The 11,944-nt window shown below is 36.5% G+C and overlaps 1 protein-coding gene across 1 annotated transcript; it reads left to right on the plus strand.

Annotated features, from left to right (window-relative positions):
- The first annotated feature begins 3,212 nt into the window (after positions 1-3,212).
- Positions 3,213-10,568, plus strand: LOC145783068 (baculoviral IAP repeat-containing protein 7-A-like). Its single transcript, XM_082594842.1, has 6 exons — positions 3,213-3,479; positions 4,207-4,339; positions 5,321-5,433; positions 6,147-6,807; positions 7,066-7,239; positions 7,542-10,568. The coding sequence occupies exons 1-6, from the start codon at positions 3,368-3,370 to the stop codon at positions 7,891-7,893; spliced, it is 1,545 nt and encodes a 514-aa protein (XP_082450968.1). The 5' UTR covers positions 3,213-3,367; the 3' UTR covers positions 7,894-10,568.
- Positions 10,569-11,944: the final 1,376 nt, after the last annotated feature.

Consider the following 11,944-nt stretch of genomic DNA (forward strand, 5'->3'; position numbering starts at 1 on the left):
GAGATCAGATTCCGTGTTAAACCCATTAAACTTTAAGCTTAAGCAATGTGGTGAATCAACATCAAGGAATCAGAACAATTGATGTCTTTTATTTTCCGCCTTACACCAAAAAGCTCAATTGATTACACCATTACCAGTATTAGGCTCACTCACTTCAGCCTATTGTTTAACGCCCACCATATCGTGGTGTTGAACCAGGGCCGCGTGATCGGAAACGAAATGTCTGATCCACTGTGTCATTCATTTGCATGACAAAACTAAAAAAGTAATCCTATGGATTTAATGCTACAAAAGCTACTCATCTGAATTCTCGCCTCTCTGTGGGCTCACTGCTGTTCTCTTTTCCACCTATCTCTGTCCTCTTGTAACAATAGCCAATCTCTTTCATTACAAAACGATACAATATTTTTTCTTTCATCTTGTTCGCCTTGTGCAGTTTTGCAAAAGTTTAATGTCCAACCAGTTTGTTTCTTGGAAGATCTGCCCAAAATTTAACGTGTTGTAACCGATATAATGTCTTTGTATTTAGTGAATCATTTCGGTTTCGAGCAAGCTTTAACTTATGCGTTTTATCGCTTCTACCTTTCCCAGACCCCTTCTATGTTGTGGTAAGTAATATTTTCTCTATGATGGTTGGAAAGAAAATAGAAAACCGAAAACTCCTGACTTAACAATGAGTTTCAATGCTTACTAATTTGTCATATTGCAAGGAGCTTTCAGAAAAAGCATACACGAAAGTGAAAATCTACTTGATGGTTCACAAAGTACAGTAATTGCTGTCACCATTATCTTTTCCAACCTCACAAATGAAAACACTAACGGTCACAGAATACCAATGGTCGTTGGTTTTAATTGTTTTTACCAAGTTTAGCCTAATATGCTTTTTTGAAAAATGTTGTTTTCTTGATGTAATTCTAGTTCAACTTTTTTCTGATGCTTAACAATATTTTACAACGTTTAATAGCAACAAAAACTTTTAACAATATGCGTAAGCCTAATGATCTCGAAACACAACAGTGAAGTATTATTCTTGGTTGCGATTGTTTCGTGCAAGATACTATGTTGGATAGCCAGTTTCATGTTTCATTTTCGACAATCAAAGCGAAAAACGTCACACGCCGTAACAGGGGTCCAAAAGAAGGTAGAAGCGACAAAACACGAACGTAACAGCGTGTTAGAGAGAGAAACCATTACCTGACCAACAAGATTTGGCACTGTCGAAATATCTTCACTTATAACTCAAACCCAATAAATTTAAAGTGTGTAACTTAACTATAGATTTAAGGCTGATAGCATACCAGCTTTATGTGACTGTGATGTATAAAATGTTTTAATTGGACTGAATTTTAATTTTGACTATATTGCAATCATTGTGACAAAGCAGCAAACAACTGGGAAGGAGGAAAAGTAACAAGTGACACAAATAAGAATAAAGATAAAAGGGTAAATTATGAACTTTTATTTGAAACCGTCTTGAGTCACATCATTTGATCAACCTTTGCCTAAAAGTTACACTTACAGTACTAGTAGCTTTCCATGATGATAGCGATGTTTCCCATTCAAACAATCGTAATCAACATTTGTAAAATGCCACGCAAGTGCGTCAGCATTGTCCGATAATTGCGTAACTAACGCACCAACCTTACAGTAAAAAAGAAAAAAAAGTTAAAAAAATGTGAGAAAAAAAAGAATGTGTCCAGATTCGCTCTGCAAAAGTAAAAAAATCTGACATCTAGATACAGAGATACAGTTTGTTCTACCAGATTTGATTTTGATAATGAACCACCTCAGCTAGCAACCCGTTTCTTTTCCACATTGATTCAACTATCACCACCATCGCTAATGGCCTCCTGAAGATGCGACTTGCCACATTTTACAAATTTTTGCTAACACTGTGATTACATAGCTTTTAAAAATTTAAAATTCTTTAGTTGCTCACTGCTTGGAATAGAAGAAAGTGGCGGTCACTCACAGGAAGCAACAGACGATAAACAAGTTTGATATTTGATAGATTTCTGTCAGGCTTTCAGCAGCAGTTGGCAATGGAAATAATTAAAAAGATGTGACCAATCAGAAGTAGCGTTGACAGAGGTGTGCAGAGGGTACTTTTGGACCAGGGCCTGGAATGATTTGAGGGCCCCGGAACGTTTACAAGAGGCCCGGTAGCATGAAGGAACAACAAAATATTTTTTTAGAAACATTGCGTTTTTTCTTATAAATGAGGCACAAGGATCTCATTGGTACCGGGCCCAAAATACCCTCTCAACGGCCCTGCCAATCAGGCTGTATTTTAAGGCAGGACCTCAAAGAGTACCTCATTGTATTTAAGCTGCAGGTTATTGTCTACCACCACTTGAACTATCCTTCAATTTGTCAACTTACTTACAGTTTTGTTTTCTTTATCTAGAAAGGCATGGGAAGCGCCAGAACGTTGCAAGTGGCTAAAATGAGTTATATAAGGAATTACTTCGCTAATCGAATGTCATCTTACGTAAAGCAACGTTCGGTTAGAATACTTGTTATTTCCCATTCAGTAAGAACGTTACTGCTGTTCTAAACATAAATAATTGTAGCTGCAAAATGCGTTTCCATAACAAGACATCACGTGACTTCTGTACGCACATCGTACGCATGACGTAATGAAGAAAAGAGACTCCAAAGTACAAACGAGAGAAGAATAGAGAAAAGTCTCGAACGTGGGAAAAAAGAAAAAGTTGACATGATGTCAGGTATTTATAAACCGACAGTGGAAAACATTGTCATTCAGCATTCAGCAATGAAGTTGAGAATTAGTTCATTCAACAACACAGTATTAATTTATATTCATTCAAAGAAAAACGTTCAATACTATAGCGTAGATGGTATCCACCAACGAGAAGATTGTTCAATGCTTGGTAAACCAAATAAAGGAAGTTGCTATTTGTCAAAAAGAGCTGTGCTAAAGTGAAACGCAAGTCTTTTTATAGCAACATATAGTTAGAGTCCTTCTCAATATTTGTGTCAGTGAGGATTCATGGTGCTAGTATCGGGATAAGATGTGCAGACAACAGTATAATAAAATCTAGTTCGAATATGTTTAGTATTCAAATTTTCTTGCCACGAAGCCATGTAAGCCTTATTGCGATAGTTAAGCCATACAGATTACGATTGAAAGGACAACTAATTATGAATTTTGCTAATGATGCGTGTAAAGTTATTCTGTTAGATTGACTAAGACTTGTATTTTTTTAGATCTATTTATTATTTATTTATTGCGACTAAGAAAAGCGTTTAAATCACTGACTTTTGTACTGACACTGTAAAACGAAAACATCGTACCACTTTGAAGAGTGAAACTACCAATCCTACTGCCCAGAAAACATAATTTATGAGTGAAACTACCAATCCTACTGCCCTGCTCACTGGCATTGTACCTGACGGACGGTGCCTAGCCCCTACTCGTGACCCACCAGGGCAAAGAAGCGTTTACATCCCACCAGGTAAGCAGCAGTGTTAACGTTTCTAGTATTTATCTTCCAAGGCTTCATAAACTTGGCATTCCTTGCTCATCCATCGTGTGTCATATGCATGTTCATTCAGTGGCGGATCCAATGTGTGGCTATTGAGGCGACTGCCCCATGCAGCACAAAAAAGTAACTTTATTCACGATGATTTGTAAGTTCAGTTTGATGTTTAGTTTTATATCATCGCGTTTCGTTGAAATCGGCCCCTTCCCCCTAAGGCTGTTTGTTGTATCCGCCCCGATAGCTCAGCTGGTTAGCGCGTGACTTCGTGAACGAAGAAGCTTCAAGATCAACCGGCGCTGGTTCGATTCTCGGGGTGTGTGCTTGAGCAACGCATACTAAGAACTGCTGTCCACTCATCGGCACATAATAACTGGAATAATTCCCCGGCAACAAGACTTCAACAAACGGAAACTTCACTCGGGGAATCTTGGTAATCGGACCTGCGATATGCGTCAAAAGCCTTCTACAAGTATGCGAAACTTCCAGGAATAACCTATTAAGGCTTTGTCAGTCCGAGGATAAAAATTCAAAAACCAAAAACCAGCCTCAATGTAAGCTACATCACATTGTATGTTATTGATTTTAACTGCTTGTTGTAGCCTATATTGTCTCAGTCAATCGGGTTACTATCGCCCAGATCTTGGTGACGGTGTTTTTTATTGGGCTAGAGGTAAAATTGTTTTTTTGTTTACTGTTATAGGTAACCCAGAAAGAGAAACATACAGACTTTCCACTTTCAAAGACTTCCCAGATGCACTTCCAATGAACACGTGCAAGTTCGCTTCCAGTGGCTTCTACTACACAGGGTTCAGTGACAGAGTGAAATGCTTCAGGTATGCTTCAAGATAACACACTGTTTAACTAAGTTATCAATTTTAAGCATTATTAATTTATGAGATTTTGTAACCTCTACAATTACTCCTTGTGTGTGAAAATGTATATTAAAGAAAGAAAACGCAAGGCAGCCAATCTTCGTGCCTATTTTCAGGCATATCATTAAGTGTTTTGCCAAAACACAAGCGCTTGCTTTCGAGCGGTGTCGAACCGACGCCCTTTCGAACATCGTACCGGGTTACTCAGCTATGCAACAGATTCCACTAAAATAGTGGTATTTGATTATGACTTACTCCCACATGACAGAAAATATAGTGAAGTCACAATGTACACATTGATAAGTATCTTTAAATATGCATAGTAGCCTACTATGTTTAAGTACGTTACAGTCAAATGGTTATTGAAGTATGACGCATTGTGCAAAGTCTGTTTACGCTTTACAAATGAGATATAAAAAGCTATAAAAGAAGTTTTTGTCACGTCATAATATTAATATGACGACAAAATGAATTTAAAAAATATTTTGGGAAGATTCATTTCGTGAGCTTCAGAGTTCATAGGGTTGTTTGTGGATCAACAATGCAGTGAAAAAAACTTTCACTTTTTGTTTGAATACTTAGAACATGAGTTGCGGGATTATTTTTGTATGAACAATGAACTTCAAAGCAAGCATGGTCAAATCCTCGGAAACGACGTTTGTGACGTCATGCTATAAATACAAGGTTTTATTTAAACCAAAAGTTTACAGGTGTATTTTTTGTTGTACATTGTGGAGAAGGAAATATGTAAATTTTTAGTCGACTTGGGCACAGTCATGACAACAGAATAAATATAAAGTGGAAACTAGTCAGTGATTTTCCCATTTCGTTTTGGTAATCACCATAGGGTTACTGAAAAAATAAGAAAATTAGTTATTTCCCTGAGGATTTTCGCTTCAAAGAGTTTCAATCAGTTTCAATAATAATTGATTTCTTTTTCAGTTGTGGGCAAGCAGTTGACAGCTGGCTGATCGGTGATGACGTCACACTACCTCAATGGCATAAACCTGATTGTGATTTCATAAACGGAAGAGAAACAGGAAATATTCCAATAGGTTTGTAGTATTTCCAAATTGTAAAGTGATATCATTTCATTGTATCATATCGTCACGTTTCATTGGACATTTAACATTTTACGAAATTATTATACAGTAATAATATATAAAAAAACAAGTTGCTTGCAGACTTGGATAATAATTAAATGAAAAGTTGCTGTTTGAAAACACCTTCAGCATCACGTTTTATATTTTCCATGTAGTTTACTAACTTAGAAAACAAAGTTCTTTAATGTGCATTTCTCAATACGTTTATGATTTACATTGGTCTGCACGTGAGACGTGCAAGTTTGCACACTTCACTGCAATAGCACCATGTGATATTTTGCAAGCGGCATTGTAATGCTTTGCAACCAGATAAGTTTCCTGAGCCTGAGGCAACTGGTTTATACTAGAAATGAAAACGGAAATTGTTTTACAAAGACATTTGAAAGCCTTGGCTAGTTTTTGTAACAAGCATTACCATGCTATTTTAACGGAGCAATTTCGAGCCATAATGCAATTTATACGCAATTTGCTTGCCAGTCAGAAATAATTATTACCAAAATTTCAGAAATAATTATTACAAAAATTTCGTTTTAGCTGAAACCTAATTTAAAATGTCGGTTTCAAGAGCCTTTGTCTATTCAGTAAATGTACAACACATCAATTGTTTAGCAAGAATATGATGTTTTTTCAACACTGCTGTTCAAGACATTTACTTATTATTACAGCATCTCTATTTGGAAGAAAGCCTCGAATTAACAATGGTGCTAGTAGCAGTCAACCTAGAAATCATTTTGTTCCTCCATCTCGAGTAAATGGCTTTGATAATGCTGTAGCCTCATCTTCAAATGCTTCTCGAAGAAACTCGCCATCAAATGCTGCTATGGCTACGCAATCCTCTGCAATACACAACACAAACGGATTTTCATCATCAAACGGCCACAGATATCCTACATCACACCATCTGAGTGAAGAAGAAAAACAAAATCTCAAAGCGATGTTCCCTTGCCAGAATTCAATAAATCCACACATGAGGGAAGCTCATTCTCGTTTGCAGACGTTTTTGGACAACCCAGGCACTTGGCCAGCGCATAGAATTTGTGCTTCTCCTCAAGAGATCGTGGATGCAGGGATGTACTATCTTGGAGAGAGGGATCGTGCGAAGTGTTGGTATTGTAATGGAGGATTGCAGAACTGGGATCGGGATGACAATCCATGGGAGGAGCACGCCAAATGGTTTCCCATGTGTGAATACGTTCTGCAACAGAAAGGACCTTCTTTCGTTCATGATATTGTCGCTAGATTTCCAAATTTAAGAAGACCTGTGCTCTACAATCCTTCCTCAATTTCTGCAGCTCCTCAGTTGAGAGAAGCCCAATCTGGGCCAAGGTAAATGACATTTCATGTTGATAAAAACAAAGAACTAAGCAATGACATTGCTTTATGTTGCATGTGCTAGAGCCTTGTTATTTAAGTATTATTTCTATTGTTGTAAACGTTCAACCTCTTAAGTTATACCACCATAAAAAACACTATTTAAAAAAGTTTGGTACATGAATACAATAATCTGGTATCTGATATGTCACGAATCTTATTTCGTACTTTTGTGCGTTATCATCTCTCTTATTCTCTTCTGTAATTTGACAGGCTTTCAAGAAACGGAGCCAATCGAGTGAATGGTGCTCCTGAAATCATAGACCCAAGAAGGAACATGAGAGAATGGAGAAGAAAAACAGAGGAAGACATGAGATCTTCAGAGCTTGTTTCTCAAGCTCGGGAGATGGGTTTTGAAGATACTGCGATAAGAGAAGTTATCATGAGGTGAATATATTTATTGGCATCAGTTTTATATAAATTAATGTTAGTTGTGCAAGAGCAATAAATTTTACCTGGATCCTTCTGAAGATGTTTCCGGGGATCAATCTTAGTCTGGTAGCTCGTCTGTGGCTAAATCAAGTATGGGAGCTCCATGACCTGCGACGACAACGTGTCGACCCAGGTCGTGGAGGAGCTCTACTGTAAGTCTTCAGCAATTTTAATGGTTCTAATTTAATGCGTACAAAAAATTAAACAACAAATATGCATCATCCGACATTATTTTAATACTAAGTTTGTGTTTTCAGAAAATATGAAGCTAGCAACCAGACGTATTCCTCCTTTGAAAGTCTTGTGGAAGCACTGGTGGCTCTTCCAGATGAAGAGATTCCTAATGAATCAATTGAGGAAGAAGCAACATCTGCAGAAAATCAAAGCTCTCCTTTGTCCACAAGTGATCTTTCTGCCGCTGCTGGCATTGAAGAGATGCAAAGATTGGAAGAATCACGTTTGTGCAAGATGTGCAAATCTGAGCCATCCTGCGTGGTCTTCATTCCATGTGGACATCTTTCAACCTGTTTGGAATGCTCCAAAAAAGTCTCGAAATGCCCTGTTTGCAAAACAGTCATCCAGGAAAAGGTCCGCTCCTTTCTGTCGTGAAGACGAATCCAATCAATATTGCTTTGAAGAAGGCATTGTCGCATCATCAATGATGCGAACGAAGTGGTGACGACATGAAGTGGGGACTTTTCATCGAAGGTTTATAACGAACGAGAAAATGTGGAGAATTCAGAGGAAGTCTACTCTTGCCAAGCGTAAAGAACCCTAAAGACTCAGGCTATTCGACAAGGTGCACTTCTATTTGTTTAAATGGACTTTTAAACCTGCTGTGATATACCTATGTAGTAACCGTATTATACGAGCAATGATGCACTCATGAAAATGTATTGCCAGAAAAGATTTTTAACAATACTTCAAAGTTCTGTGTTTATATTATGAATCATTTTGATGTTTTGAACACTCGCTGCTCTGGGTTATTCAAAAGTTCAAATGAATATGCACTGCATTACTGTGTTGCTTTTTATAAAATAACTACAAAATCCAATAAAAATTTTCGACTTCAAGCCTTTGAATTTTGGTGTATGTATTTTACCTTGGCGCTATACAGTTCTTTTTTAGTGAGTTTACATATCCTGTATGTCGTATTCAAAGTAACAAAATATTGTGTTGAAAGCTTTAAACATTTTGTTTTCTGCAATGCATTGACTCCGGCAAAGTTTCAAACTTATCTTGTACCCGCTATGTGCAGCATTTTTTCTGTTGTTTTTTTAATCTTTTTATATTTATTTATTGATTAACCTGTGTAGCTACCATTTCACTAATTTACACTTTTTTACTTTCTATGCACTTCAAACGGCCACTGCTATTTCTATTTCTCGATCTGTACGTGTGTAAATCTAATTACGGCAGCGATTACGTCTTTGACTTCATCGATCAGAACGTGACCTTATTTCGAAATGTGACTCGAGTCTGTGACTTCGATGCAACGGGAAATTGCCAAGGTGTTGTCCCGACTTGAACCTTGACGGAACAATTTGACAGGGTGTCTATTCAGTAACTGACATATCTGCGTCCGCTTTTGACATGGCGCCATTCAATGAAATGATAATTTCTCAAGGGAAAACTCTTTGCTTTTTTCTAATTTTTTTTTGATCAGGAAAATACTTCACATGATCAAAGATCTCATAGAAATCTCAGTTAATAAAGTAAAAAAATAAACAAAATCGTTCAGTTTTTTCAATTGCAGTTTCACGTATCATTTAAGATTTGACGCAATCAGACATCATATTTACATCAGAATATCGCTGATGCTGCTTTGAGTCAAATCATGACGAATCGTGAAGTATTTTTTTACCCAAACGTTGAACCGATGTAATAATGGCGGATTTTGCTGTCTGGGTGCAATTGGTTCAAAGTTGTCAGAATATTTGTGCAAACTAAAAATTCGTGCGATTTTGATTATTTATTTTAATTTATTTATTCTACTGATTGTAGCTGCCTACGTGCATTAATTGAATAAAGTTTTTCTCAAAAAAACAAAATTTTCCGATAAAAAATGGAACCGTTAGGGTAAGAGTGGAAAAGGGACAGTTTGTTTGAGATATGGCGTCATCAAAGCAAACAGCTTAACTTGACTTTGTAATGAATTCAATAATTCAATCAATGTTTTCAACGAAAAAGTAGCTCACGGGATTTCACTTGTTGAGTATGTTGGCAATGCAGATGATAAATAAAAATAATATTTTCAAGTCTTTCCTTAAAATGAGAATATATCACAAATGCTCTAAATCAGCCAGGGAAATCAGCCCCGTTTTACCTTAATTTGATCAATATCGAAGAGGACCGACGTTTGGCTGGAAACCTGTGGTCTGTTTGTATTCAATTGTATATTTTATACTATAATAGCTTTTATACATATTTTATACTAATATTTAAATACTTATATTTTTTATGCATTGCATATTTTATATAATACAGTATATTTTATATATATTATAGTTTTTATACAGATAGAATATATCTTTTAAGATTCTGAATGACATCAGTTGAATGAATATTTAATAAATAGCCACTTTCTCTTTGAATTGACTATCTGCCACTATGATGTAATAAATGTGAAACAAATTGCATTATTATCTTATACTTATTATCTTAAATCAATTGTAATTTAGAATGTTTTGCTCTGTAATTTACTTTGATGTTTCTTTAATCGAATCAGTGTTAAATGAAGCTGTGATATTTTAAGGCATGGTTACATCATTTTTTCGAAATCGAAAAGTCAAACCAAGCGTAATCGGATCTCTATAAATACTATGTTTCATATATGTAACCGGGTGTTTTTGTATGGGAAGACTAAAGTATAAAAGCAGAAATTAATTGAGCTCCCCATGTGGCCACAAACTTTCATTCTTTTTATTATTATTGCTCAAGCATGGATATTATTGTTATTGCAGGAAAGCAGACGCCAAACACAATTCAACTCATCGTATTTACTACATATTAATAAATTCATTAATGTACACATGTTTATTGTTTGTAAACGTTTGTGTGTTACATTTAAATTGTTTTTAGTTTTGTGACATGTAGCAGGTGCGATACAAAGCAACATGGTAAAAGGTGCGATACAACATAGCGGCGTACATGGAATCATCCCAGCCTAAAGCTCCCGCTTTTTTACAGATTTTTACATCTGAGTTTTGTTCTTTTTTGTTCAAGTACAAACCATTTTCGCTACATTTTTGGTTAACATAATATTAAAGCATTGCTTCGATTCATATTTGCTTCGTCATGTTGTACTACACATTAAAAGACAAAACAAGACTTATATTTATGCAGGCAGTGCTATTTTGTACAAGTTATGGGTCTCAAACGCATTGATAGTGCCATAGAGAGACCAAAGTGAAAGATGTAAGCTAAGATTTTATGGTGATTATTCTCTGGTTGTAGCAATATGCGACACTGCGTTAGCAACTGCGCGTGGTTTATAATATAAACGGTAAAAAAGAGAAAATGTGCAATAAAATTCCCTACCATAAATACCTTAAGTGATGAAGCAAACGCTGATATCTCTCGACCTCTGTTCTGGTTAATCGGTGGTTATTGCAGATGGAAAGTTACAAGCTCTTCCTTTCGTTTCTAGATACGATACTTGTCCTGATGAACACCCAAACTTTTCAGTATTAAGCTCTTCCTTGCCAAATCGGAAATAGTGTCTGCGGTTATTATAAGTTGGAATGACAGGAAACAGCCTGGAATTTCCTACTCTCTGTCTACTGTACTATGCTATTGGTATGCATAGTAAACTTTAATGCTTCGAATTGAAAGTCACATATTAAGTTGAATAGGCTACAGCCCCAAGAAGGATCGTACGCATTTATCTCTAGAGCAGTGTACTGTTACTCATAATCACGAAAGAAATCAAGGACTAAGTTATTGTTGAAGGAGCACCACTCCGCAATTGACGACATGCATTTAAGTGTCTTGCCAAAGACAACCACATGACCTTGAGTGGTATCGAACCGGCATCCTATCGAACGACGAAACAGGGCTCTCACCACTCGGCAGTGCAATCAAGTATAACCCTTATCAATAAATTAAGTCAAGAAAACAGGTCAGAGTTTAATGTTTATTTATTTCTGGATTTTGCGCAATCTCAATATGTTCACAAACAAATCGGAATACGGAACAAGATGAAGTGAAACGGGAGACCATTGCTCCTATAGGTTAATTGTAGTAGCCTTGACAGCATTCCAGGTTAGTTTTGTACCCGAGCCGTGGATAATTTAAGGGCTGCTTGCATCCAGGCCATTTTTAGAGACCCTTGTTGTTTCGAGAGAAAAATTAAAACTACCTCCTTTCTTGGTGGTGTTCTTAGTATAGTCCGTTGAAGTGATGTCATCGCATTATCGCTGCTTTATTTCTGTCGGACTGCAATTGTTATTGAAAACAATGCTTTGCGGTTTCTTTACAGCGCCGTTTAGACAAAGCGAATAGACGGAAGCGAAAATAAAAGTTCCTTCCCTGACCGCAAATCAATTGACTTTTACATTAATTGATTCAACGTCTGTAGACGTTGAATCAATGATTTGCTGTCTGGGTTGAAAAAAACGAAAACCAGCAATGTAAAATATAAAAAAACAAAAATGTAAAA

This window comes from Aplidium turbinatum, chromosome 14 (assembly GCF_918807975.1).
Source record: "Aplidium turbinatum chromosome 14, kaAplTurb1.1, whole genome shotgun sequence".
In the NCBI taxonomy this organism is placed as follows: domain Eukaryota; kingdom Metazoa; phylum Chordata; class Ascidiacea; order Aplousobranchia; family Polyclinidae; genus Aplidium; species Aplidium turbinatum.